Source organism: Fusarium oxysporum, chromosome 8 (assembly GCF_000149955.1).
Source record: "Fusarium oxysporum f. sp. lycopersici 4287 chromosome 8, whole genome shotgun sequence".
NCBI classification, from domain to species: Eukaryota; Fungi; Ascomycota; class Sordariomycetes; order Hypocreales; family Nectriaceae; genus Fusarium; species Fusarium oxysporum.
In genome coordinates this window covers 949,668-976,868 of record NC_030993.1, presented here as the reverse complement: position 1 = coordinate 976,868, position 27,201 = coordinate 949,668, and the positions used below count along the sequence as shown (strand labels likewise).

The 27,201-nt window shown below is 48.5% G+C and overlaps 13 protein-coding genes across 13 annotated transcripts; 9 read left to right on the top strand and 4 right to left on the bottom strand.

Annotated features, from left to right (window-relative positions):
• Positions 1-316: 316 nt before the first annotated feature.
• On the top strand, positions 317-1,060 carry FOXG_02996 (uncharacterized protein; the record flags this gene model as incomplete). The annotated part of the gene is made up of 1 exon (XM_018380475.1): positions 317-1,060. Exon 1 carries the CDS (start codon positions 716-718, stop codon positions 1,058-1,060), a length of 345 nt encoding a protein of 114 aa, XP_018236757.1. The 5' UTR covers positions 317-715.
• Positions 1,061-1,189: 129 nt separating this feature from the next.
• FOXG_18453 (uncharacterized protein) lies at positions 1,190-1,457 on the top strand (the record flags this gene model as incomplete). Its single annotated transcript, XM_018398533.1, has 2 exons — positions 1,190-1,264; positions 1,314-1,457. 2 exons carry the CDS (start codon positions 1,190-1,192, stop codon positions 1,455-1,457), a joined length of 219 nt encoding a protein of 72 aa, XP_018236756.1.
• A 225-nt stretch (positions 1,458-1,682) lies between these two features.
• Positions 1,683-2,939, top strand: FOXG_18452 (uncharacterized protein; the record flags this gene model as incomplete). The annotated part of the gene is made up of 2 exons (XM_018398532.1): positions 1,683-2,228; positions 2,305-2,939. The coding sequence occupies exons 1-2, from the start codon at positions 1,847-1,849 to the stop codon at positions 2,937-2,939; spliced, it is 1,017 nt and encodes a 338-aa protein (XP_018236755.1). The 5' UTR covers positions 1,683-1,846.
• Positions 2,940-2,955: 16 nt separating this feature from the next.
• FOXG_18451 (uncharacterized protein) lies at positions 2,956-3,585 on the bottom strand (the record flags this gene model as incomplete). Its single annotated transcript, XM_018398531.1, has 2 exons — positions 3,263-3,585; positions 2,956-3,195 (listed from the first exon to the last, which is right to left on the bottom strand). The coding sequence occupies exons 1-2, from the start codon at positions 3,398-3,400 to the stop codon at positions 2,956-2,958; spliced, it is 378 nt and encodes a 125-aa protein (XP_018236754.1). The 5' UTR covers positions 3,401-3,585.
• Positions 3,586-5,519: 1,934 nt separating this feature from the next.
• On the top strand, positions 5,520-6,146 carry FOXG_02995 (uncharacterized protein; the record flags this gene model as incomplete). The annotated part of the gene is made up of 1 exon (XM_018380474.1): positions 5,520-6,146. The coding sequence occupies one exon, from the start codon at positions 5,520-5,522 to the stop codon at positions 6,144-6,146; it is 627 nt and encodes a 208-aa protein (XP_018236753.1).
• Positions 6,147-10,390: 4,244 nt separating this feature from the next.
• Positions 10,391-10,753, top strand: FOXG_02994 (uncharacterized protein; the record flags this gene model as incomplete). Its single annotated transcript, XM_018380473.1, has 1 exon — positions 10,391-10,753. One exon carries the CDS (start codon positions 10,391-10,393, stop codon positions 10,751-10,753), a length of 363 nt encoding a protein of 120 aa, XP_018236752.1.
• Positions 10,754-12,273: 1,520 nt separating this feature from the next.
• Positions 12,274-15,251, top strand: FOXG_02993 (uncharacterized protein). The gene is made up of 3 exons (XM_018380472.1): positions 12,274-13,265; positions 13,320-14,338; positions 14,393-15,251. The coding sequence occupies exons 1-3, from the start codon at positions 12,762-12,764 to the stop codon at positions 14,637-14,639; spliced, it is 1,770 nt and encodes a 589-aa protein (XP_018236751.1). The 5' UTR covers positions 12,274-12,761; the 3' UTR covers positions 14,640-15,251.
• A 270-nt stretch (positions 15,252-15,521) lies between these two features.
• FOXG_02992 (uncharacterized protein) lies at positions 15,522-16,374 on the top strand (the record flags this gene model as incomplete). Its single annotated transcript, XM_018380471.1, has 2 exons — positions 15,522-15,594; positions 15,644-16,374. The coding sequence occupies 2 exons, from the start codon at positions 15,522-15,524 to the stop codon at positions 16,372-16,374; spliced, it is 804 nt and encodes a 267-aa protein (XP_018236750.1).
• On the bottom strand, positions 15,599-20,405 carry FOXG_02990 (uncharacterized protein). Its single transcript, XM_018380469.1, has 2 exons — positions 20,254-20,405; positions 15,599-20,205 (listed from the first exon to the last, which is right to left on the bottom strand). Exon 2 carries the CDS (start codon positions 19,924-19,926, stop codon positions 18,829-18,831), a length of 1,098 nt encoding a protein of 365 aa, XP_018236748.1. The 5' UTR covers positions 19,927-20,205; positions 20,254-20,405; the 3' UTR covers positions 15,599-18,828.
• On the top strand, positions 17,114-18,523 carry FOXG_02991 (uncharacterized protein; the record flags this gene model as incomplete). The annotated part of the gene is made up of 2 exons (XM_018380470.1): positions 17,114-17,567; positions 17,613-18,523. 2 exons carry the CDS (start codon positions 17,114-17,116, stop codon positions 18,521-18,523), a joined length of 1,365 nt encoding a protein of 454 aa, XP_018236749.1.
• A 287-nt stretch (positions 20,406-20,692) lies between the features above and the next one.
• FOXG_02989 (uncharacterized protein) lies at positions 20,693-23,147 on the bottom strand. The gene is made up of 3 exons (XM_018380468.1): positions 22,487-23,147; positions 21,834-22,433; positions 20,693-21,786 (listed from the first exon to the last, which is right to left on the bottom strand). The coding sequence occupies exons 1-3, from the start codon at positions 22,804-22,806 to the stop codon at positions 21,066-21,068; spliced, it is 1,641 nt and encodes a 546-aa protein (XP_018236747.1). The 5' UTR covers positions 22,807-23,147; the 3' UTR covers positions 20,693-21,065.
• A 226-nt stretch (positions 23,148-23,373) lies between these two features.
• On the top strand, positions 23,374-23,708 carry FOXG_18450 (uncharacterized protein). The gene has a single exon (XM_018398530.1). It carries the CDS (start codon positions 23,570-23,572, stop codon positions 23,693-23,695), a length of 126 nt encoding a protein of 41 aa, XP_018236746.1. The 5' UTR covers positions 23,374-23,569; the 3' UTR covers positions 23,696-23,708.
• Positions 23,427-27,172, bottom strand: FOXG_02988 (uncharacterized protein). The gene is made up of 3 exons (XM_018380467.1): positions 26,282-27,172; positions 26,006-26,206; positions 23,427-25,951 (listed from the first exon to the last, which is right to left on the bottom strand). The coding sequence occupies exons 1-3, from the start codon at positions 26,679-26,681 to the stop codon at positions 24,072-24,074; spliced, it is 2,481 nt and encodes an 826-aa protein (XP_018236745.1). The 5' UTR covers positions 26,682-27,172; the 3' UTR covers positions 23,427-24,071.
• Positions 27,173-27,201: the final 29 nt, after the last annotated feature.

The window sequence follows — 27,201 nt, the reverse complement described above, 5'->3', positions numbered from 1 at the left end:
GGCACATGCTTGCCACCCATGTGAAGGAACAAAAACGTGATTACCAGGTATATTGGCGACCAAGGCTCGGAGATATGTCTTCTCCTCTACGAGGCGATTCAAGCTGGCTAGGAAGAACGACGAGCTCTACCGAGTAGCTGCCCGTAAGCATGAAGACTTGAGTAATAAAAGCACATGTCTCAATACACTAACGCCTATGTGAAGAGGCGAAGAGGAGCATCTCATAGAGCTCCACGGCAAGGCAGATGTCAAGTTAGTGGCCGAGTCACAAGCTAAGCGAAGCTGCGGGACAGCCTACCATGCCAAGGAGCACAATGTTCGCTTGGGCCAATTCTACCTGGGAGCACCAGACTGGAGATTACAAACCAGATCATTGAACTACCCGCCGATCACCTCGAGGCCGTTTCCTTCCGTGACCGCGTCAAGCGGATCAAAGATGAAAACAAGTTCGTAAATGACGAGAACGACACCCTACACGACAGCAACAACGAGAAATCTCTCAGTTACCGATCTGCAGAATCAGAAGACCTATATTATTCCCGTCATCAAACGGGAGTGACATCTGGAGCACTCGCAATACCGCCCAAAGAGCCAAGGTGGTTGTGAATCAAAGCCTTCCGTAGAGGATTGAATAGAGACGATTGATCCCCTGCCAATCACACGCAATGCCGTCGCACAGACTGACGTAGTACATCAGAAGAAAGAACCCTTCCACATGAAGATCGAAGACATGGGAGTCATGATGACAACGACCATCGAACGCTACTACCAAGACCCCAACTTCAAGGACCAAGGGACATTCGACTGCCCCAAATGCCCATTAGGCCAGATCAAAAACCGCATCAGGTTCGATCGAGGGCAAGAGGACGAGCATGTCATTCACAAGACGTCTTTCGAGAAGTTCGAGGAAGACCCGGATAACCCGCGTGTCGCAAACGTGTATTCATACCCGCCAACGAACAAACTCAGCCAGTTTATAATGCCAGAATTCTCCGTGGAAGATGAGGAAAAACCCCGGTTCCTCATCTTCACGGGCCGATTTACCCCAGAAGATAATTAAAGCCAATGTTTTCTTTCAAATATCGACAATGCCTTTAAGATTAAAACGCTTATAAGCTACTGTGAGAGCTTCTGGTTACTGAAAGGCTACTATGCTCGGAAAACCGTCTTGGTCAATAAGAGCGACAGCATGTCTGTCAGCATGGCCCTTGCGGAAGTCAACAAGCACATGAATAAGGAGTCCAGCAACACTAAGAAACAGCTAGTATATACTGCATTCTGATTGAAATCAACACTGCCTTACATGACTATAGATTGCTGATGAACAATTTCCAGTATACTTGACACCACCCGTGGGTGCTGTTTCTGAAGGAGAGGTCCTTCACCTCTTAGTTTCTTCTCCTGAGGCTTGGAGAGAGCTGCACGATGCAGTTTGGCGACTGTTGCAGGAGACGTAATGCTAAGAGCACGGGGACGACGAGGAAACTATCCTGCATATGTTCAGGCCACTATTCGGCGACACTTTGAGTACAAACCCCGGTGGTATTGTTTTCTAGACTCAAAAACTTTGCGAGCTCAAATCTGACGACGAGTCAACGAGAGGAACTATTCTGCCCGTTATTTGCGATAATAGAGGGGCTCTCTCGTGAGAGACGATGAGTAAACAACAGCTAGGTATCATAGCGATGTGCAACTTTGTTGAACGAAGAGCATGAGTACCTCAAGCAGCTGCTGACAGCTGGCGGTTGCCAGCACTTTCTTAGCAACCAAGCCTTTCATTATTTGCCTCAAGTCAGATTTTATTTCTCTCCAAACATCTATTCATCCTTCATTTCTTTTTTTCTCAATGCACTTTGTTGGTCATGCAGCTTCTCACATTTCAGTGTTCACGGCGAGAGGTTACCTCCCGTTGCTCAGGCTTCAGGTCTACCCAGTGGCCAGTCTCCAACTTCATCATAATTCTCTTTCTTTTTTTCTGTTTCTGTTCCGATCCGAGCACCAACAACATGGAAAATCTTCTGCTCCTTTTGCCGGCACGCGAGCCATGGCAAACGCTCTCGAAACTCAATACCATCACCCTGTTGAACTCTGCCCTCAGAAGGGACTACGGGAAGAGTACTTCCAAACAGTTCGCGTGCGCGGCACGCAGTCTCAGGTTGCCAGAGACTGGGAAAATTCCTTGATCAAGAGCAGCACCCCAGGACCTTCGCTCCGGAATCGGCAACCCGGTATGCTTCAAGGTATAACTCAAGCAAGATTTACAACGTTCCGAGCCGTGTAGGTTTCTCGAAATCAATCTCCAAGGTATATGTGTCCTTGACCCCCGTACTGTCCAGGACCACCAGGAGCATTTTGAAGATCCTCGCTGTCTACAACGAATTTCCCAGGCTGTAAAACAGCTTGTGGACCTTGGTGGGCTGTCAATCGAATTCAATCTTCACGGAATTCGCCAAGTGGATTTCTCAGCCCTGACACAGCTTCTGGAACAGGGCTTCGCACCAACAAACCTCCGCGACGTTCGTCTCATCGATCGTGGAGGGAGTATTCGTCCCCAAGTCAGCGATCATGTATGCTTCAAGCTACAAATTAAGCAAAATTTACAATATTCTGACGCGAGCAGGTTCCTTGAAGTTTACGTTGTAGCTGCACGAGCCCTTGACCCCCGCACTGCTCGGGACCATCGAGAGAACTTTGAAGATGCCCGCTGCATTCGACGAATCGCACAAGCGCTCAGAGAACTCGTAGAGCTCGGTGGGGTATCCATCGAGTTAAACTCTGTCGGCAGTCATGAAGTAAAGCTTGCACACCTGACTCGGTTCTTAAAGCAGTACTTGGTAGAGACAAACTTCCGCGGTGTTCGTCTCATCGATGAGAGCGGGGGTGTCTTTGAGCTCAACGAGCCTCTCCTAGCCCTCATGAAGATGTGTGGCCCCTCTTAAGCTCGATACGTTGATTTCAATCACCATCCTGAACATCGTCAACTTCTTTCACTCTCTCTCCAACGCCCAGACGCAGATACCAGTCATGTATGTTGGAAATGAAGGGCGCTGATTTATCGATGGTCATCTCATCCCCGGACTTGAGGTGTTTGACATTTGTCGTCTTGGGTTTCGCTTCCTGCAGCAGTTGGTGCTGATCAACAGAACCGAGAGTGACCACGTTCTTCGGAGTGGAAACCCTGGCAATCAAGGCGGGCTGTATTACCTTGTAAGTCCTCCAAACCAGTGAATGGATCTTCTGAATTTCCAAGGAGGATACTAACAACTGTAGCCTTCCGATGGACTGTCACACTGGAGCGTGCAGTTTCGTGGAGGTCGATGACCACTATGAACCCCCTGCTGTCTAGGAGGACAATGCTCTTCGCAATCTTGCGGACATGATTGAAAACCAACTGTCTCATCTGAGATACTTTGCGTCCTTAGCCCCGTCGGGCTACAATCCCAAGTGTATCTACGGAGATGAAGAGCACGAAAACATCAACGAGATCTTTCCCAACCACTACGGGGCTACTCAGGTCAGTTTCCTCAAGTCTCTGGTCATCGACATGATGTGCCATCTTCGCCAGCTCGGCGAGATGTGTATTTTTTCCAATGGGCACCATTTCTACTGAGGCAAATGAATGCTGGGTGATGGCCACATCAATGTTGGGGACTTCCAGTACCTGGCGGTTCCCCACGGCAGATTCCCTTGTCACTCGAGCACCAGCTTATCCTCTCACGAGATCGATGTCCTCCTCGGCTCAGCATCGACGGGGGGCATTGCGGTCATTCCAAATATGATTCTTTGTGAAATCTTGCTCTCTTGCTTGAATCTGAGCTGCGTCAATCGCGATACTTCGCCTTCTCTGTCACATTGAAGGCCGCTTTTCTCTTGGACCTTGATACGGCGATATGTGGGGAAAAGCTCGACTTTCGTCCTAAAGGGCAAAAGTATTTAGATAAGTTTAGGATATTTCAGGAAAGTTTGAGATCAATTTAGCATACCTTAGGATAAAATTAGAGGAGTCTTTGACTATTTTATTTTCACCCCCTGATTTAGATTTCAAAATCTTTGACCCCCTGAGGGACCTTACTTCCAAGAGCAGTCCCAATTGACCTTGGAAATTGCAAGCGCAATGTAATGTCTCAGGTGGCTTGCAGATATGATGAGTCTCTGGCGGTCTTGTCTCAGGAGATGCCAACTCCGAGTACGATTAATTCACTCCGCAACAAGATTCTAACATGTATTGCCTACAGAAGTCCTTCCCTAATACGTGAAGAATCATGATAGAAGGCTCAGACAACGTTAGTGACGCCTTATTGTCCGCAAATCCGGTAATGTAAAGATGTTAAGTAAAGCTCCTGAAAAAGAACATCCAGACATCGCAGGGAACAGATGTGACCATTGAAGAGCCTCCTTATTAAGATTGATATATCAATTTCGCTGCGAAGCCAAGATAGCAATCAGGGGGCCTATGAAGTAGGAAATAACCTTGAGCTTTTGTGTCTATGGTTTTAGTTTCTGTACTATAATGCAATCCCTTCTATGGGAACAGACTGGGGCAATTATCTGTACGCAAACATATTCAATGAAGTGTCCAATGAATGCACATGTGACCTCATACAACTGATACCGAGCAAGTGGACGACATCATTACCCCCCTTTTCTTATCCTGCATAGTATTTCAAGAAGCTCACTGATAATTATAGGGGCAGTATTTGTTAGTCCAGGCGATTCGAGAAGACGAAAGGCAGGCTTCGGTGCTGTTCTGGATTTGGTAGCCCCTGACATCTCGAAAATGATGAAACTCAAGGAAGAAACATGATGCTAAAATGTATATTGAGAGTAGAGTACAGCCAGCCTTTGTTTTCGAGTGCGATAGTCAAAGTCTCAAAGTACAAGAAGAATGAAGTCCATAGACCCATAGCTTGAAGGGGTGAAAGGACGAGAAGAGATACATCAGTCAGCCTGTGTCAGTTTCATCGAGGTCTTCTAAAGTCAATGGCCATTTAATTTGAAATTCAACAATGAGTCATGGAACAGAGTTGCTTAGGTCCTCATTGAATCACAGTACCTTAAGCACCTCAAGGTAGATAGTTGTCTGTATCGACACTGACAATTCAGTCGTCCCCGCCTATAAATTTCCCCCACCATCGCTTTCTACAGCATTTCTTCCTTCAACTAACTTGCTCACCACTCAACCAACCAGTTTCCCTCGAGCAAGCATCGACTCATTCAGTATTCATTCGCCTTGAATGCTACTTTTGATTCCTTCATCTAAATTAAGATAACTTGATTATACGAAAGCACTTTGCCTTCACTTTACCTGCTGTACCGGGCAGTCTTTTGTCACAGGTCCAGACAAGTCAACTACATTGTGACACTTTCAGCTTCACTTGAATCAAGGATACCTTGCTCTCTTTGACCTTACATGAAGACTATCTAATCACTTACAAGTACTCTCATCTTCGGTTCGTCAAAGCTGCTTCTTGCATTATCTATCGCATGAGGAATCTGACCCTTACAGATCAACTCTCAGCATGTCTCCCACCCCAGAAGATGTAGTTAAGGTCACTCTCTACCAGGCTCCTTCCGATATTCACGGCATTTTAATGGCCAAGGACGAGATCATCGCCAAGTTGATGGCGGACCTCGCCCAGGCGAATGCAGACAAGGAAGACCTTCAAGCTCAAATCACGCAAGAGGAGGAGGACAACGTTATTCTACATAATATCATCGATGAACAAGACGTTGAGATCGTTGGCTTAACTTCCAATGACACCCGCAATAGGAAACAAATCATAGATCTACTCTATGATCGACGTGTCTGCTACAACAACATCGATGACCAAGCGTATGAGATTGGTGAGTTGAAGGCCGAAGTCTCCAGACAGAACAGGAAGCTCGACGACCAAGAAAGAAAGATTGAAGAACTGGAGGCTGAACGAAACATCTATGAGAGGGTCAACGATGAAGATAATGCCTCGAGAAGCTCTGACTCTTCTTGCACGGATTATGACTTGATGGATCTCACGAGCGATGAAGAGGAAGAAGAAGAGGACATCAACCAAGACAACGAAATTTCTTCCACTACAGGCAACAATGGTTCGGACAACTCCAGCGCAGCCGGCATCAAGTCAGAGGGCGAGGCTATGGATCACAACTAGGATGATTCCCAACAGCACAGTAAGTATCTACAAAGCCTGGTGATACCTTCTTTTCCTGATTGATATGTCTCAGTTTTATCGCCCAGACATTTCCATAAGTCTTTCCGTATTCGTTATCGGACAGTTCGAACTAGCCAGGTTATAGGGTTGTTCTGCTTTGGTGCCTAGGGATTGAGGACACAGTGATGATCTGGGAGACAGGGGGTTTATATCATGATATGATATCGAAACACGGATTTTCGTCCCAGAACAATAAACCCGCGATCTGAAAGTTCTATTCTATTTATTTGTGATGTTATGGTGCCGTGATATAGAGTGAGAGTAATGTCTATGCTTAGTAAGGGTTTGATACATGCCATCGAACGTACAAAACGATGCAAGCCTGCCCTCACCAGAATGATGAAAGATACGTTCTATAACGCGGTTTTCGATGGATTTAACTCGCTTAAAGTTGCTTCGTATTTAAAACTTCCTCAAGAAAGGTTGCAAAGGAAGTGAATGTCTGCATTGGCACCTGTGACAAAGACTTACCCCACAAGCTCTTGAGGAGAACTGCCAACGGCCAGTTTGTACCTAGATTGCCTGTATTTCTCTACAACTGTACTAAACGGAAGCGCGACAGGCCATGGGACTCATTGAGCCTCAGATCTGTAACAGTTCAACCGAAGATCCACACCAGTGATCTTGACAAGTGCTCTTGAGAAGCTACTGTGCGGACAATGCCACCACAGATTTCGCCAAGGTTAATATGGGAACTTTACGAACGGACTCTATCGGTTGGGGCTTGAGCTTCTCAATTCTGTGAAGATATTACTTTTTACTAGCCGTAAGAATGGTAGGCTCGTTTCTGATGAACAAATTGTGTATCCCCTTTTCCTCCGCCGCAAGATCATCAGGTTGAGCGTGATGCAATTGTCGACCATTATACCTCTTGTCCCAGTGTCCGTTAGACACACTAGTCTGCAGTATTAACTCTCCAGTTGAGTCTGCCCTGTTCACAATCTTATCGCCCTTGTCGTCCTTCACAGTCGTACTGTTTAGTGGCTACCACCAGACTGATCGTCAACGATGCTTAAGACGATCGATTTCCTTCTGTTGCTTGAAGATCGTGTCAGACATTTGGGTAATAAAGCACTGAAGTGTGGTTTGCTGTCGTCTGGGCCGTGCTTGTAAGCCAAGCCCTTGTCAAGCTCATCTCCGCACCGAGCAAGGACAGCGTTGACGATGCCTTTGCACTCTTGTTGGAGTGTCTCAATCCTGCACACACCGGCCAATATGAACCACCGCTCGTAAGTGATGTTCATCCACATCGTCTCGTTGCTTACATTATCAAACATCTCCATACTGATCGGGTGCTTTCTGGGCCATCCGTTTGAGCCATTTTGTGCTGAAACACACCGTCGATAAGTAGACGACGCAGCTCTTCGCTGACCTTTGATGGCATGTCTGTGCCATGCTCGTTGAATAGAAGTGTGAGTCTGACTGCGCTCTGGTAGTCCATTTGATTTGCTTCGTTGCCCCTAGGTAGGTCCTGACCAGCCAGTCGAGCCACCTGGACAGAACGCGGCCAGGAGGGTAGAACTCCGTTGGCAATGTCTGCGTACCATCCTATTTGATGAGATGTCAGTTGGATTGCCTCCTTCCAAATAACAGTCGGGGTTTCTCACTCAAAATTCTGGCTTGGTTTCCTTCTCCTTGGGTCGGATATTCCTGGGCGAGCTTTGCGTCATGAACTCTTTCGTAGTGTTGTCGGAGGGAATGCCCGGTCTTATGGTCATCCTAGTCTTGTGAGCCTTGGTTAAAATACCGTTGTTTAAGGGCAAAACTTACAACTATGCAAAGAACTCCGCTGATGTCCTCGCGCCATCGGCAAAAGACCTCTCCGGGAATGAGGTGGAGGATTCCATCCTCTGTCGATTAGTTTCGTTTTGAGAACGGATACGACAAAGCGACCACAAACCTAGAAGTCGAGTGGCGGTAATTTATCATCAGTGCGATTACGGGTGTTGTAACATTTGTAGGCTTCGCTTGTTTAGAAGTCCATCACGAAATGCTGATACTGCTCAAGTTATGAGACCTGATGGGAACGCGAAATCGTGAAGGAGTGTGATGATGGATGAGGAAGGGAGGAATTCAGTGGCAATTGAAAGCACGGGCTTTGTTTTCAGTTGAGACGGATTATCACATAACGGCCCCAACGTTGCTAATTGGAGATGCAGGAGTCTTCAAGTTCTTCAGTGCCAGAGTGTCAACAGCTGTCAACACTGCAGCGTCACGCACTGCCGATATAACGTCGCGAGGTAGACAACTTGATAACTTCCACTAGTTAGGAAATCATACAACACAGTTGGCTATAATTCCATTCCATCAGCACCCCATTTACTACTAACAGACGTCATCAGGATCTGACAACGTACTACCAGCGCTATGGCAACACTGTCACCGTCAGCATACAAATTCATCATCCTCTTGTTTAATTGCATTATTGATGCTTATGCCTCAAGAGAGTAACATTTACCAAATAATAGTCCATAATGTGATCCTCAACGGCCGAGAGCAGTAACCCGTTGTGGTTTTGCTTACACCATCTAAACCAGCTGTTGCTTCCGAAGATCAGCTTACTACGAAGCTGGTTACAGACAACTCCGAAAAGCGCAGACAAATCAATCACTAACGGAGACCGCAGAACTATAGAAGGCCTGGGACCTGGTTTCTGAATCTCAGGTCATAGACAAAAGAGAGAAGAAGATAAGAGTCTACAATGAACAAATAGGCAGATTTGCCCTTCAAAGATTCATCTTTGCTGCTCTTCTAAACCTGATGAACTATTCTTATGGCGCTCTCGTAGTCACTTTATACCTCAAACGGCTCTTGTTTTATCCTTGAGTTCCACTTGTTGCTGCTTTCACTCAACTTGCTCTCTTTACCTTACCCCTGACGCTACATATCTTTGTTCTTGATGTCTTTCATCCTCTTTCGAGGTGCTCTCTCGTCTCCTCGGACTTGAAATCTCACCATCTAACTCATGTCAAACGTCCAATCAACCATAGGACATGTCCGCAACTATCATTTTTGGCAACAGAGTCGGCCTCCTGAGGGTGAGCCACTGCCTACAATGCTTCTACGAAGTTCTAAATCAGACTTTTCTAATATAAAGAGAAGAGCGCTTATCGCGGTTTCATTGGAAGGCATACTTCTGTTGACTGGGTCTTTGGAGGATTGCCTACCAATGGTTCCACTGAGTTGTCTGTCAACTCAGTGTTTGTTAACAGACAACTTGACCTGACTTCTATGGTGTTACCAGGGCCTCTCAAGCCTTGCTCTTGATAAGCAAGAACACCCAAGCCCTTGAAGTGGGTAAGGTGATCATAAAGCTCCCCTAAATCTATCCTAAATTTCCTCAAGTTATCCTAAATCTACCTTATTCTTTCAATCACTTGGGATCAATAACTTCGGTTTTATGACCATCACTGGAATACCTCTGGGCCTTAGATCTTATGCAGCATCCCCAGCAAGACTCAAGAACTCTTATTTGGAGTATCAGGTCCCTAGGGGTCCATGTCAAATATTCATATAAAGTAAAGTACATCGAATCATTTCAGCTGAACAAACTATCGTGGTTCCTCTTGAACCCTTCAACGGCCCCCTGGGTTTCTTTACGATAACAAATACTAAATCGCTCCTTGTTAGTGATCTTTCTACTGTCTTTCATCAGCCATGTAGGAATCCTCGGAATTCGACTTACTTCCCCGTAAGTTGAGGGTCACTGTTTGGCTGGAAACAGAGTGTGAATGGGGACCACCAAAAGTTCGACTCTGAAGTGTAGCTATCACTATCGACTATTATCACTAGGTATAAACTCTTTCAATGTGTGTAACAATAAAGCATCTGAGGTAGACAAGCCACCTCCTGATATGGTGATACACAAAACCCTGAGCCACGATCTTGAGGTTACACAATGCAAAGCCCAACAGTGCTAGAACGTCCGGGCAGTGCCATCGCCTTGACTCATTTTATCATTTCCCATTCTACTACGCTACGCATTCTAATTCGTGAATTAGTTATCTAGCTTTCCCATACACATTCATTTAACAACAAACTGCCACGTCCTCAACAATATCGATACAGTAATTGTAGTCGCCAACACCCAAAGCGCACGTCAAAACGGAACCATTCCAGTAAGAAAACAGTAAGTATTACCATCTTCTCGTTAATCAGTCACTCACAAAGATTACAGGTCCACCATGAAGTACAAACTCCTAAACACCGAGGTACATAAGCTGCGAGACGGATCCCCTGGCCACGACGACGATGCCATTCTCGGGAAGCTTCGTTCACTCGAGGTCTCTGACGTCCGACATCTCTCTCAGGTGCCCGACTTCAGAAGTCTCTACAAGCGCCGAATGAAACTGATGTGGAATTCCCCCGAAGAGGGCGAAACGGAGTACTATCCTTGGGTCGGCAACGGCACTATGGAGGCTGCCCAGCAGCATATCGTCGCTTGGGCCACCTTCGCTCTTGGAGCGGTTCATGCTTGTCAACGCATGCGTGATGAGTTCAAAGATGGGGTTGACTCTGATTGGGCTGATGAGGAGGATGGCAACTGATGGTTACACGTTCGGAATTCTTATCGTCATAAACTGACCGATATCGGGAATTGAGGGTAACAACTACAGTCGCAATATACACTTACCGATACACCAAATGAAGCAGTTCAAGCAGTTCAGATTCACGAAACACCTGTTCTAAATCTATTCGTTCAAGAAAGGCACAATCTCACCAAGCGGTGAAATGTATCTCCGAAGCAAAGTCACAAAGCATTGTCACCGACAGCCCGAAGAATATACGGTTGAGCATGTCGTGATCTTGAACTATAGGTTAAGCCGTTCTGTAGTGGCGGATGTTTCAAGACGTGACAGGGAATTGAGACAATAATCACGTGAAAGTTCATGCAAACAAGGGTCTTGGATGATTCCAAAACATCCATGCATATCAGATCGAGGCACCACACTACGCCGCAGATGCTTACGTCCGACCTGAGCTCCGAACTTGTTAACTTTTAGCTGGGTTGTTACACAAGATTATGAGGGTGATTGGCCACAATCGTGCAATTGTTTCTGAAGTACTTTCGCATCCAGTGAGCTGTTTTCTGGCAGCCGTTGAGATACGAAATTACGGTTGAAATTTCAGCGATTGATAACTGGACTTGACCCATTGGGAAGAATAATTGCCATTGATTGGTCGAAAATGAGGTGAATGCGCCGTGTGGCAAACTCCGAATCTTGGTCTAAATCCGGGGGCGGGGAGAACTTCGACAGGACCGCGTGGTTGTGGCTCGGGGATAAGGCAATGGCTGCAGATGAGGTGAACGGGGCATTGTTAGCAGTCAGAAACAGTTAGCTATGAGGTCATGAGGCTTGCCAGTTGAAGCACAGCCAAGGCCATGGTCTCGAGTCAATTCTGCATTGCAGTTGAGACAGAAGCCCAAGGCCGGCCATTACAGCAAGTAAACGACATTCTGTCGCAGTCGGAGAAGCATAATGCCGTTCAGGAGGAATCGCCACTGCCAAACAAGACAAGGCCGAGAAAGGGGGAGAAAGCTCGAGAGACTCGTGCACAACGTCGAAGGGCGTGCATGTCAACTAATAGTATCTGCCGAAAACGATCGGGTATAAGTCGGTCACAGGCAACGTGCCAATAATTGAAGGCTCATGGCCAAACGTCTTTTATTGTGAGTCAGAGCCTCAGACTCTAGAGAGGAGAGAAAAGACAGACAACAACATGCTCATGGCTCGTTTTGGCATGGCCTAGATGGGCTTTTTGTTTCGTCCTCTCTGTTGTAAGATATCCATGGGTCCCGAGGACCGGTAGCCCCGGCTGACAAATGCAACTTTGACGCTATTCGCACTGTCGAAAGTTCACGTTCCTGTACCCAGCCTCTCTCGGAAACTCGCTGACCCCCACCCAGAATGGTTCCTGTTCAGGGTCTAGTGAGCTGATGGAAGAATGAACTAGAAGGAATCTTTGTGACTCAGGCAGCAAATTTTCTAGTCCGACGCTCCGCATTGGACCCTTGCCAGCTTGCCTTTGCTTGCTCTGGTACGCGTAGATACAGTACCTACAGTGCGATTCAACGCCCGCTCAGCTGCCCCCGCTCTACTGCAGCCAACCATCTCACTCGATTTCCCTTCCTCGCCCATTCTTGGCTCCGCCTGACACCAGAAACCACCGATTTCATCATCAATCTTACATACTGTCACCTTACATACCATAGTAGCTTCAGTTTCTATCCTGTCCTTTGCGGCCTGAATCCGAAAACTCCGTTCTTCTTATTTTCAACTTCGCCTCTCTTCTCATCGCCTTTTGACAATTATATGCCAGTATCATAACCCAGCAGAAGCCCGCCCCGCTCGTCTAGGTCCCCGACGTCGCCGCTACACAGGCTTCAGGCACAGACAGGCTCTGGTCTGGCTCTTTGTCCCCTCCTGCGTGAGCCTGGACTGGCAGAGAGCTTGTATCTATAATCAAACCGCGCGGCATCAGTTTCGTCTACCTCGATTTCAAATCGTTCTTCACCGTTACGCCTCTTTTCGATCGCCCGTTTCATATTTCGCGATGGCTTCTACTGGTACTGGAGGCACTTTGCCACCCAACTTTCTCTTGACCCCGCAGCAGCAGAACCTGCTCTTCGCTGCTCTCAACTCCAACAAACAGCAGCTCTCTGGTTCTTCCGTGGACAATTCTCTGACGGTTTCTCCCACGACGTTCCGCAATTCTGCTGGCCAACAAAAGCCCGCCACCGCTACAGGTTACCAGGAGAGTCCCTTCCTCGACAACTACGACTATGACTTTGGCGATTCTGGTTTCGACTTCTCCTTCGCCAGCGAGGACCAGCCTTCCATGATTGGAGATCTTCCTGCTGCTTCCACGGAGCCCAACAACAATTCTGGTTCTGTCGCTCTGTCCGACTCCCCAGAGACTGATACTCCAGAGAAGCGCAGCTACCCCGACGACGAGGATGACGAAGATAGCCCTGGTGGAGATCACAAGCGCCGTGAGAGTACCGACAAGGTCCCTAAGAAGCCCGGTCGTAAGCCTCTTACATCCGAGCCCAGCTCGGTACGTTTTATCAATTGATTACATATAAACTTTACTTACTAATCCATACAATAGAAGCGCAAGGCTCAAAATCGAGCCGCTCAGCGTGCTTTCAGAGAACGCAAGGAGAAGCATTTGAAGGACCTTGAGACAAAGGTTGAAGAGCTAGAGAAGGCTTCGCAGGCTGCCAACCATGAGAATGGCATGCTTCGAGCTCAGGTTGAGCGCATGACAGCTGAACTCAACCAGTATAAGCAGAAGGTCACAGTGATGTCAGCTACCAAGTCACTGCCCAGAGAAAAGGTTCCTTTCGGCAGCGCTGCCGTCAGCAACCTCGGCGATGTTAACTTCCAGTTCGAGTTTCCCAAATTTGGCATGCTTCCAGGACCACCTGTCAGCAAGACTGGCTCATCGCCTACAAGCCCGGATCAGCAAAAGATCACATACCCAAGCCCTACCAACAGCCTCAACAACAGCGCGCAATCCGCACAACAATTCAAGGATGACTTGGCCAAGTTCTCGGGTGTCTTCAGCCCTTCCATGGCAAGCTCTGCCACCAACCCCTCTCGTGCGAGTGTTGACTCTGCAAACTACAGCGTCAATGGCGCTTCCAGCTCCCCATCTGCTTCATCTCATTCAAACACTGGTCCCAGCTCTTCTTGCGGAACATCGCCTGAGCCTTTCAACCAGTCTCCCATGGGCTTCAAGCCCGTTGATACGATGACTACCATTGGCGAGGAGCAGACACATCAGAACAACAATAACAACCCCAGTCAATTCGGCAATATTGATATCAACAGCACCAACTTCGACTGGCTGTCACAACAGAACGGTGGACAGTTTGACCCACAGCTCTTTGGTGATTATCGTGAGCCCCAAGAAAACGTCTTGGCAAATCCATCTTTCGACGACTTCTTCAACGATGCTCTTGACAGCGATTTCTTTACTCCTTACAACATGGCTCCTAACAGCCCCAGCGCGCATCTCAATAGCCAGGCCAAGAAGCCATCGAACCTGATTGATCAGATTGATGCTCAAAAGGAGTCCGATGACGAACCTCTCAAGAAGCAGAACATGAACTGCAATCAACTATGGTATGTATCAACTCATAGAATCAGGAAATGTCTGTCTCTAACACGTTTCTACAGGGAGAAACTTCAAGCTTGCCCCAAGGCACAGAATGGTGAATTCGACCTCGACGGCCTCTGCTCTGAACTTACCAAGAAGGCCAAGTGCTCTGGTACTGGTCCTGTGGTTGCTGAGACCGACTTTGACACCATTCTGCAAAAGTATATGGGCAAAGACGTCTCCAGTAGTTGTGTTGCCCAACAGTTGGGTGTGGAAATAAAGTCGAGTGAACCAAAGCAAGATAAGCATCTTGGTCTGTCGATTTGAGACCAGGTTTATGAACAAAGATTCGGCTGTACACTACAAACTTCGGCGGCATACCCAGCACACAGCTACACAATGATTAAGGCGTTTACAACAGACAGGATGGGATCGGAAAACCAAGGGATTCCGGCGCTTGATTTACCTCCGTCAACGGAATTGGATGCATGGAAAGGAGAAAGGATGATCTATGGTATGATTATATAACATGCCATGAAATCTTCGACCTGTTAACTCAGCTTGAAATTTCTTTGGGGATTTACTTATGCTTTTTTTTTTTGGATGGACATTTTTTTGCTGCTATGAATAATCATGACTTATTTCTGGTTTCAACTGTCAAGGGCTTAACAGGGGATATATGATGATGATCACTGTGACTTGGCAACGCACATGTTGATCAGATATGTACATCAAAGGGACTATTCAACTTTCATTACTACGTAAAGATGATCAAAAAGTTGGAAGCGCTCCTGTGATACGAGTATTATTATTCAAGGATATAAATTGCATGCTACAGCAGCAACTTTGAGCCAATCTGCAACATCCAGACCCTGCATACGTCAAAAATAAATTAAGATCTAAAAAGGTTCAAACGCAAGTAGAAGATTGCCGTGACATCATTTTTGGGTCTATCATTGACTGAAAGCTGTTGTGATTTTTTATCATGACATCTAATCTTAGTCATCAAGTGGAGCCAGATGATCGCGACAAGGAAGCTTTAGCCAGACCAAACCATCTTGAACAAATCGTACTCAGCTTACAACAACATCTCGCATATCCTCTAGCGATTTTCTTCTTCTTGTTATTGATCCTCGATAACGCCATTTGTCAAATCATTAACCCTCTCAATTTAAGCCGCGCGTTTATCCCCGTCTCTGGTACTTCACAATGCCTAAAGAGAAGAATTACAACCCTGTACAGGCTCAGCGCAAAGCTGATAAGGCGAGGGCTCTCAAGAAAGGTAAGACGAGTTCTGATGATCGCATTTGACCTTCTAACCGGAATCACAGGCAAGCATGAAAGACAAGAACGCCTAAACGAGAAGCTATCGCGAAAGAACCCCGAACGCATTCAAAAACAGATCGACGACCTCAAGAAAATCACATCAAGCGGCGGCAAGCTTACTCATCACGAGGAACAAACATTAGAAGGGCTCGAAAAGGAACTTAAAGCAGTGAAGAAGGCCAGAGAAGCACTTGGCGACAAAGCACCAACATTCAGCCGAGGATGGAACAGAGATCACGACTCAGGATCTGGGGTATTAGGGAAGAGGCGCAGGGGTTCTAATGATGCTACGACAAGCGACGAGGAGGTTCCCGACGATGTCAAGAGTATTCCTATGCCCCGAGATACACCACCGCCGATTCCCAAAGAAGTCATGGACAAATGGTATGCCGAACGACGAGCAAGGAGAGCGGCGGAGAACCCAACAAGGCCGGACGGCGAGAACAAACAACAAAAGAAGGAAGCGCCAGTCGCCGAAGCGAAAACAGTATACGAAGCCAAGCCTGTGGTGCGCGATCTCAGGAAAGAGGCTGTTTCGGCATTTGTGCCTACGGCAGTTAAGATGAAGATGAACAAGGGCCAAGGTCAAGGAGGGTTAATAGAGCCGGAGGAAGCGGATCGACTAGAACAAGAGGGCTATCTCAAAACGGGAGATCGTAACGCGGAAGCACGACCCGATCAAGGCCAATCATCACGGCATGTGACTATGGAGGATGTGGAAGACGAAGAGGCTTGATTCTGGAGAGGAGGTTAGTTCAGCCAGCTATGGTGCCATTGATGCAATTGACAGATAGTAATGCATAATTCCCCGACCAAATGCTTCCCAAAAAGGATATAATTGGGCGAACCCATTCAATCACGACTCTTCAAGCCTATCAGAAGAGCGATGTGACTCAGACCAACAAACGAGCTCGAGGGGTTGAGGCCGGTTAAGACAGCGGCATAGGGACAAAGCTGGGGTAGAGGACCCATCTGACCACCCACAATTCAATGGCGGAGGACCAAGTGCGTTGACTATCTTGACCGACAACGTTCCCCGTTTCCGAGGAGAAAAGATGGCAAATTGGGCTGCATTAACAATGGGACTTGTATTGAGAAGGCGTCTACCATGTTTTGGGTTTAGACCCAACAAGTCTCTCTCAGTTGGATTTACGACCGTATATATCCGTGTAAAGGGTGGAGCTTCAAGAACCTTGACGAACAAATGATGAGTTTTCATTACTCTCACGTCAACGAGAAACTCGACCACTACGGCAATTCAGGCCGCACTCCGAAAGCGGGCCTGGATTTTTCGACCCGGGGCCACGCCGAAATCCGATCATTCTTATATTTAAGCATGTCTGATCTTTTGTTTTCGCCCCCGAGTTTTCAACTACGTCTCTGATATGCTACGACAATTGTAAAAGAAGGAAGAAGAGCGTGCTAGGTATTCGGGGACGGAAAAGGAACATTACGATTGCTCAGAGCCACCAACAATGGATTGTCACCAAGTCACATCTCGTGCCCTCTACGAGGATGACGAGATCAACGATCATGCCAACCAGATCGACCAGGGAAACGAAAACAATGGCAAGACGGGGACCGATCTAGAGAAGCAACCGACTGCAGCATCGACAGCGTCGTTCCAGGAAACGTATCCCGAGGGCGGCTTGCAGGCGTGGTCCGTGGTCGCTGGTTCGTGGTTCTCTCTATTCGCTTCGCTTGGACTAATGAACACCCTCGGCACTTTTCAGGCCTATGTTCTCGACAACCAACTCACAGAGTATAGCGAGGGTACCGTTGGTTGGATCTTTTCTATCTACACCTTTCTCGCCTTCTTCTGCGGTGTGTACATTGGTCCTGTCTTTGATAAGTATGGTCCGAGATGGCTTGTCATTGCTGGCGCTGCGTTCACCGTTGGTGGTATGATCTTTATGAGTTTTGCGACTGGTAAGTTCTCTTTGGCATTGTGGGTTGATGTGCTGACTGTTATAGAACTCTGGCACTTTGTCGTCGCCTTTGGCCTCCTCTGCGGTTTTGGATCATCACTACTCTTCACCCCCTCGATCGCTGCTGTAGGCCACTTCTTCAAGGCTCGACGTGGACTAGCGACTGGTGTTGCATCTACTGCTGGTGGATTGGGTGGTATCATCTACCCTTTCATGTTGACGAGGCTAATCGAAAAGATTGGTTACGGATGGGCCACTCGAGTCATTGCTCTCATCTGCCTCGTCTGCAGTTTGATCGGTATCTGTCTTCTCAAATCCCGACTTCCACCCGCCAAGGACGCTACTGCGCACCCCAACTTTCTCATCTTCAAGAGTCTGCCTTTCCTCTTCACCACGATTGGCGTCTTCATGTTGGAGTTCTCCCTCTTCATTCCTCTCGGCTACATCTCGACATATGCGCTGCACAAGGGCTTCGGAAAGGACTTTTCCTACAACCTCATCCCTATCCTCAACGCTGGTTCGGTCATCGGTCGACTTTTGCCTGGCTACTATGCCGATGTGATCGGTCCTTTTAACGTCAGCATCCTGGCTGTGATCCTTGCCATTGTAGCCTGCTTCTGCGTATGGCTACCTCTTGGTGGAACCACAGCTGGTGTCATTATCTTCACCGTGTTGTTTGGTTTCTCCTCGGGAACGTCCATTGCCATTGCGCCTGTCTGTATTGGTCGACTGTGCAAGACGCAAGAGTATGGACGCTATTATGCTACGGCCTATACAATCGTGTCTTTTGCTTGTCTGATCGGTATTCCCATTGGTGGTAGCATTGTCCAAGCCAATGGTGGTGAATACTGGGGTCTAATCATCTTGACTGGTGCCGTTTACGTGGCATCCATGATCTCACTCTTCCTGGCCAAGGTCACTCTATTGGGCTGGCACAACTGGAAGGCTGCCCTTTGAACATTCATCGAGCACATCAGCATCTAACGGAATCAAACCTCGAGACTGAACGGCTGTCGTCTTTTATCGAGAACTGAACACACAAAATCATGACACCTTTAAAAGTATTGCATTTATCTTGGGAACGGAGTTCTGGATACTAAAAAGAGTTAAGAATGTCAATATCATTGCTGCGAGTCTTTGTACATAGATACCACAATACGTAGGAAAATATAATAGTTATTGCTTTGTACACTTGTGCTCACCTCGTTGTACAGAGCCTTCTATCTAGGTATTCCGCAATTTTCTTGAACCGAGAGCATGGCCTACTTCTGTTTCTGCGCCTTGATATGCTCACCATGAAGCTCTTGCACCGCAGGAATAATGAGCGATTCAATCTCGACATCTGGTTCCTGACCTGGCAACTCCTCTGCCACAAGCGGCCTGCCCTCAGCTTCTCCCCAACCGCCCTCCCTGGGCACACGCACCCAGTTATCTTCCCTCTTAGGACTCACAAACACAACTTCCCACTTGCGCGTAGACAGAAGATTTCCAATAACGAGATGATGCTGATATCGATCAAGACTGTAGCGAGCCTTGCGCACCAGAAGCGCTGGGTCCGTCTCAAGCTTGAAGGACACAATCATACCCTCTGGCGCCCATCCATCCACGAGATTCTTGAGAAACTTGGGGACGGGATCGAGGTCGATGACGAGGCGCTTTGAGCGTGGGACAGAGGGCGATGAGTCAAAGTTATCAAAAGTCTCTTCATCGTCTGGTCGCTTCTGCTCAACGGCGTTGGTTGACTGGATCTTGTGCTCGGCCATACGATCAGGAGGAACGAAAAAGTCCGAAACGGCTGCGGCGAGGTAGAGAAGACCAGATGGGCCGAGAGGACGCATGAGTCGGGCAATTTCTCGCAGCTCATGGAGATAGTCGACAATAGTGACGAAGGGTAGTGTGAGAAGCATATTGTCATCTCTCGCCTTGCGATACTTTCTCAGCACCTCCTGCATCTTATCCTGCACCTCACTCCTCACACCAATTCTTCCACTTCCATCCTCAGTCAAAAAGTCCAAGAAGCAATCGGTAGCATGCGAATAATGTCGCGAGTACGGCAGCAGACTGAACTGACGATGGAGGAAGATGACGGCATATCCAGCTTCGAGAAAGTACTCGGCGCTCGTAGCACCACGAGTTCCAGCACTGAAGTTGTCGATGTACCGAACAGTCTGCTTCTCAAGAGGGACGGTAGTGCCGCCCGATGTGACGAGGACAACGCGACGGCCCGCAACGGCGTGAGAGGAGATGAAGCCAGCGGCGAGAGCTGTGTGGGCTGATAAATTGCGCGGAGGAGGGTTCTGAGCAAAGTATGTCTGCTCGGAAGCGAGGGCCTCAGCAGCGGTGTTGGCAGGTGTAGCCATTTTGTTTAGGGCTTTTGAAGTGAACGAAATCCAGGCTGTGACCAATGATTTGGCCAAGGTGAATGATTGAAGAAGCTCCGGGGCGGAGATGCGGAGGTCCGGGCGGGCGGCGGGCGGCGGGCAGCAGGCGGGGTTTAGTCTTGGACACCCGGATCCGGAGACGGAGACTAAGGTAGTGAGACGGAGAAAGCCTGGTAGAGATAATAATGTGATGATGATACAAGAATTGAGAGGGAATGAGGAAGTGGAAATTGAGAGTTATTTATGCTTAGGTAGTTTCTGGTTCTTTAGTAAAATGCCCCATCGACTGTGACGGATACTACTTACGCATTTATCATCCCGGTGGGTTTGAAGTTGTGAGTCTGCCTTGCAGCTGTCAACACCTGACCTTCTGTAGTGTTGCTCCTGTACATTAAAGTCACTCGGCTTATCTTTTATAAGAAATGACTGAGTTACTCTTACATGAGACTGAATTTGTTATCATCTCAATCGTTTGCTGTCCGGTAGGCAATGATTGCTGATAAGCTGCAGTATACCTCGGTAGCCAGTGCACTATCTCGGATCATATCATGTTCATTCCTAAAGACTTCCGACGAAAGCGACACTTATTTCAAGCAATCCGATGCTGTCGTAAATGCTCTAGGGTTACTGTGATTCCCTAACTTATTACAAAGGCTCTATTATTGAACCCCCCATCAATCCCTGTTCATTTGAGCGAGAGTCCTGTACGGAGAAGTGAGGTGTAGAGGCAGAGAATGAGAGAAACCTCAGTGATCTCAATATAAGATGTAAGATGTAGAAAAGTCTTCCTCACACCTTCAAGATTCTACTTACAGCCTGAAGATCACAGTACAGGTTCGTGCAGATCCGCGAGAGCCTGCACAGAAAGGGGTCTCTCAGAGAAAACTTCCTCTTTCATGGGTCATCTCATTCTTACACTCGATGCATTTCGTGCGTCTAGAACATCTGCTGACTCAGGTGCGAAGGTTTTTGAATGAAATTATTATGCGATAAATACTACCATTATGTGGGATATCAGACTATCAATGAATGCAAACATAAACAAGCCTCCATCCTATGCCAATAAACAACCGCAATTGCGCCAAACACCATACTGTGCTTTCATCATCCATGAAACATCACTCCTCCTTGTCCTTGTTCTCCTCATCCTCGTCATCCTCAGCTCCCCAATCTCTCCATCCCTGACCCTGAAGCCAGCTGACTCCCTTTCGCCAGTTTGTCTCGCGGATTGCTTGAGCATCCTTCTCGTAGACAACACCAGTGACCATTAGTGCCAGCATGAAGACCCAGACATCACCGCCCTTCATGCTCTTCCACCAACGTCGCTTCACACCAACCTTCCAGAGGCTGTCGACACTAGCGCGGGCGCTGTACAGGAACAGTCCACGGCCATTTCGTCGCTCAACGAATGCCCAGAGACCAGCGAAGAAACCACCGAGGAAGACACGCTGAGTAGCAAGAACGTGGCGTGGAAGCCATTGCTGAAAGAAGCAGATCGAAGCCCAGGCTGTGGAAAGCGCACCTGTCGCAAAGGTAGACATGCGGAGGGCCTTGGTGATGATGCGCTGAAGGGTCGCCAGAGGGTTGTGGTAGAGGCTGGAGAATCGAGGAATGACGGTAAGCGCAGAGAAGACTGCGACGAAGAAGCGAGCAAATGGCGGGAAAGTCTGAAGCCAGAAAGTAAGATAAGTTCGGGCACAAGATGGGTCTCCTGGGTGCAGTGTGGCGCATGAGAGAGATGTGATGAGAGGATGAGCTCGAGATGTCAGTGGCGCAATTGCACTGAGGCTAGGGGGAAGAACCTCCTTGCCGGGGAAGAGAGTGGGAGAAACATAGGCACTATGACGGTCAGTATGAAGTCTTCTTCTCAGGGCTTGTTAACTTACGGCCAGCTCAGGCGCGCCATTTGAGCCAAACTGTCAACAATTTCAGAAGTCTGAGGCCACTTAACGCTTGACGGCCAATCTTGCGGGCGCGGGTGCAAGTATGCCGATGAACTCTTGAAGATCAAATCTCCAAAAGGCTTGGGGAAGCAATCGCGATCGAAAACAGCAGCATGAAGAAGCTGTCCAAAAGCAAATGGCTGCAACATCCAACTTCCGAACCACCAAGGTCTCTCCCTCTTAACGCCATTCTTTCGGCCCCAGATGAGACCATCAGCCTCACAGAAGTTGTAGGCAAACTCCAAAGCACGGAAGATAGTGTAAATGGCGATAGTGACACGCATCTTTTGTGCTGGGTAAATGCCAAGAGCCAGGCCAGCGAATGAGGCACCGATGGCGGGCGCAGAAGGAGATGTCAGCATCGCTGCAGTTCGAGGATTGCGCGCCCGGAATGGCTCGACTTGAGGGTCGAGAAGATGCACACGCAGTCGAGTGAAGAAGCGGAAGAGGATTCTGTAAAGGAGAAGAATAGTAGAAAGCGAAATAGACAGCCTCAGGGCGGGAGACTTGTAGAATGGCTTCTTTTTACCACCAGTACTGGGTCTATCGAGAATAATTAGCCATTTGCGCACTTATTTCATCAGTGAGCTACTCACTCTTCTTTACCCATCCTCTTCGCGACAATATCCCATCCCTTCATGCCGAGGAAAGTCATCACAAAGACCCTAAGCGCATGTCGCACCGTTCTGGCATTATAATCGTCGCCACCTTTTGGCGGTTGCAGCGCCTTTTCAACACGGTTTGGCGTTGGTGTTGCACGGCGCAGTACGCGACTCCGCGAGAGAATGTATTTATGGAGTGCAGCATATTCGTGAGCTGAGATGGTATAGCGCAACGTGTTTCGGAGAACAGGGTCGTTTACAGCTCTTGAAGATCGCGAGCTTGAGGCGTCGCCTGAAGAGATGGAGGGTTCCATTGCGATTAAGGAGCGGATGTTGTTGTTGATAAAAAGGATCGTGTTTGGTTCAATTTATGGCGTGTCTGCGGTTCCACGAGCTGAGCTCCAGCGGCGCATTCGAGCAGTAGCTCCCGAGAGAGGCATCAAGTAAATGAATAAACCAATTTATCTGAATCAAAAATGACCTGGACTTGGTTACACAGCTTCAGTGCTGAGGGTCCAGATCGAAGCTCTCACATCCAATCTGTTTGTTGATGAAGTGAAGTGAAGTGAGGTGAAGTGAAGTGACGAATGGTGGGAGGCACGGAAGGGATGAAATCACAAGAACTTGGAAATGAGCAAGACGACGTAAAGTGGAGAATTCGACCTCGGCTCTTGGTCTAAGCTGACCTTGGAGCCCACTATCTTTTGGCATTCACATATCGAGACCCTGCTAAGGCTATCCCAGTTAATTAAAGCAATGCTCAATTAGCGAATAGAGACACACGATATCGTTGCTTATGGGGTCGTCCAACAGGGGTTCCCCGCCCTCGGTAGCTAAGTTGCTCTTCTCCAGCCGGACATCACCATCACATGAAATTCATCAACACGTTCAACTTTCTGAACTACCCAAAGAGGCTTGATTCCCGATAACACGCCCACTATGCGCATGAAAAAGTCATATCGTCATAAGGTACTTCACATTGAACGCATAAGTCAGTCTGGGGTATCAAACCAGTCGTAAAAAGGCTACCTAATGCTATCTCTCAAATGAGAGACATAACGACGCATACTCCATTTGATGCCGAAACTACCGTCCTTTTTAACTTCCAAAGTCACTATCATTCATCATAACCCCTTCATATCAGTCCAGTCCAGTCTGGTCCAGTTCCAGGTCATTGATGCCAGCCAGACCCAGGACAAGTGAGATTGAACCACCGGTCCTAGTAATATGGAATCATTAAATACTTTTTGTTTTCTTTTTCCTTCCTGTGCCTCCCACCGAAGTTTCCATTCGTTAAAAACATTCCTCGCTTTAAAGCAACCAATGTTGACATGCCCCCAACGCCGTTCATCAACCAAAACTCTCCAAAGAGCATCATATCCTCTCCCTAGTAAGCAGGATCACGGACGCCACCTTTTCATCCCGAAATCAAAAGTACTAGCTTTTGTCGAGAGACTGAGAAATCAGCCTCAGCTTCGTTTGCCATGTTTCTGCATATCGCCCTCCCGATTATCCAGCATCAACATAACCCACAATATCATTCATCAAATTGAAAAATCTGTAGCGTGAACCAGGTTGCTTAGGGGTAAGCTGCTTGAGTGCTTGCTTGAGGGCCCACGAAGGGAACCCAAGTGCGACCTAGGGCTGGGCTCTCTGAAGGTCCAAAAGGCAGGATCTCCTCTCGCCAGCCCAGCGCACTCCAGAGACCGACGTATCTCGGCTCAGGACTGGAAAGCTGTTGGGTGATGACGGCCCAGGCTGTGACCTGATGGGTCTTGACCAGTTCAACGATCTGAAGCCGACGTCGCTCTCTCTCAGCTACTGTGTCTTTGACCACGCGGTAAACTGCCTCTGCATTTGGCCATCCGTTGGCCTTGTTAGTCGCAGCCTCGAGCAGTGCTTTAAGAGTTTCGAATGGAAGATTAAGAAGAATTCGAGAAAGCACTGCATTGAAAGGAGTTCGTTGCTGTGAACCGCCTGAAGCATCCGAAGCTGGCGAGACCTTGCCGTCAGTCAAAGAAAGGTCGCCGAACTGAATACCAGAAATCTGCTGAGAGAGACGCCCCTTGCCCTTGCCAAGATGCACGGATGTGCCTCGAGCAATGGGTGGGGGCGAGAGCTTGCGGGTAGTGGCGTTACTAGTAAGGGCAGTTTGTGGAAGACGAGCATAGCTCGACGGGTCGGTCACTGAAGTGTCAATCTTGAAAGTAGGACTGGTGTTGCTTGCGATAAAAGAGACGATCTCGTTGAGAATAGCTCGAGATCCATCGCCGTACTTGAACACATCATAAGACCCCTCGTCTCGGTGATCCTCCAAGGCGAACTCCAAGGCCTTCTCAACGGTCTGCCAGTTCAGAAGTTGCACAGCAACCTCGCAACCGCGTCGCGTGACCGGATCCCAGCGGAGGAGATGGCCGGCTGCAGCATACGAAAGAGCAAATTCGAAGCGGTCAATCAACTGGTTGTAATCAGCTGCAGCCTGCTTCATGCCCTCAGCAGTAGGGTCCAAGAGTGGCCATCCGTAAAGACAGTGAGCGGCCATATAAAACGGGTTGGAGCGAATCCATTTGCTCCTGGTCTCGAGAACGATGGTGGGAAGAGATGGAACATTGGGGTTAGGTCGGGACTGCTTAGCGATGGCGTTTGCGAGCTCGGCACTGCGAGAAAAGAGGACTCGGTGACCCGGAATGCGAACTGGAGGAGTTCTTTCATCCGCGTATCGAAGCTCCAAAACGCAATCAGCAAATTCGGGAGATCCAAACTGTTGCACCAAATGACCAATCAGACCTTCAGCACCATCCATTGTAGACATCATGTGCGGGGGAGGTCCGGCATTCGGCATCATTCGCGGATACTCGGGACCACCAAACATTCTGCCTGGCTGGTTGGGAGACTGAGTCTCCTCTGGAGCAGGTACGCCATTTCGCGCTGGAGCTGAAGAAAACTGGTTGTAGACACTACCATCGTCAGGAGGACCTGATGCCTGTGAATCATGATAGCTGTGTGGGGTTGGGGGGCCAAAATTGTTAGGGAAGGGAGGGAAAGAGTCCATCGGTCCATAAGCCATAGTAGGTCTTCCGTAGTTATCGAAAGTAGTAACCGGAACCTGTTCTGCGCCATACGGCATCATAGGGGGGAAGCCGTTGGCACCAGGGGCCATGTAGGGTCGACCATCAGGACCTGTCATACCGGGAGGAGGGGCAATACCACCAGATGGAGGAGCAGGAGAGGAGCTCGTCGAACCGTGGAAAGCGCCGAAATGGATGCTGCCGTTGCTGTGATGAGGCTGGTGCATAGGCGGACCGTTAGGCAGAGGAGCGCGATGGCCACGCATATCGCCGTTCACGTTTGGTCCCATAGGTCGAGCAGCAGGCTGAAAGGAAGGGGGCATCTGGTATCGGCCCGGTGGGACAGCAGAAGGAGGTCGGCCTTTGTTGGGCTTTGAAGGTGGATGGTTGTCTAAATTCGAGTTATGAGTATTTAGAAGGGCTTGAGAAAAGTAAGGCTGCCTACCAGACAGAGTTTTGATATCGCCCTTGCTTGAAACACCATTGGGCTTCTCGTTCACTCCGGCTGAAACCTTGTCGACTGATCGAGCCTCAACATCGACCTGGTTCTTGGGGGTGGGCTGATCAGAATGGCCTGAGACCATGGGGGTTTTGTGGATGTTCTCGCTATCGTTGATGGTGGTAGGATGTTCAGGACCAGATGCGGCTGCAATGAAAGAAATATGTGTAAGTAAAGGGTCTTGGGGTGCGTCTTGAGAATGGGCACGTCTGAAGCACTTACAGGAAGAAGCCTGGGTGTTGGTCGGGTCAGAAGCGCCGTTCTTTGTTTCTTTGTGAGCGTCTGCCTTTGTTCGGGCCACCTCCTCGGCTTTGGAGGTCGAGGTCGAAGTTCGACTAGCAATTGTGCTTGGAGCCGTAGCCGCAGAATCATCCTTCTTAGCCTCAGCAGACACGTTACCATTTACGTGCTTCACCTTAATGGGCGAGCGCACATCCGGTTCCTGGATCGTGGTGGAGGCAGCAGTCGAAGAAACAGGGACAGCATTGGCACGAGCAGCAGCAGAAGCGGCCTGACGCTTCACATAAGGCAGTGGGATAGCAGGCATGACAGGCTTGGAGGACTGAGAGAGCTTGCTCCCGCCATTTCGGCGAGTCTTCATATTGCCGTTTTGGGGCGCCATTTCATGGACGAGATCGTTGACGGTTCGGCGGGGAAGGTATCGGCGGGCGATCAGCTAGCCAGCGCCAGGCCTCAACAGAGGATTCGGAGGGAGGGGGGCTCTACGGATCTAGAGGAAGAGGCATGGAGAGCAGACGTCTTCGTTTTAACTAAGAGCCCTTTTGTCGATTCTGGGCTGAAGGGTAAGGTAGTGGCCGTGGATCGGAGGCGAACTGGCGATGCACTAGAAATGAGGGTCCGGTTGCAGCTGTTTGTGCGGAGAGCAAGAGCTCAAGTAGGAGCGGATTTCGATGACGGGTGTGTATCGTAAGGAGGGTGAATTAAGGAATGAAAGGCAACAAACCACAGGGCTTAGAGAGGATAAGGTGCTGTAGCAGGTGATGAATAGGGAGAATTATGCTGTGAGAATTTCACCAACCTGGAAACCCGGATGATGATGATGTCGAGGAGGTGCTTCCAACGGCTTCCAAAGGATGGAGACGAGTCGCAAGGTAACAAAAATTGGGGCTTTCGTCACAATT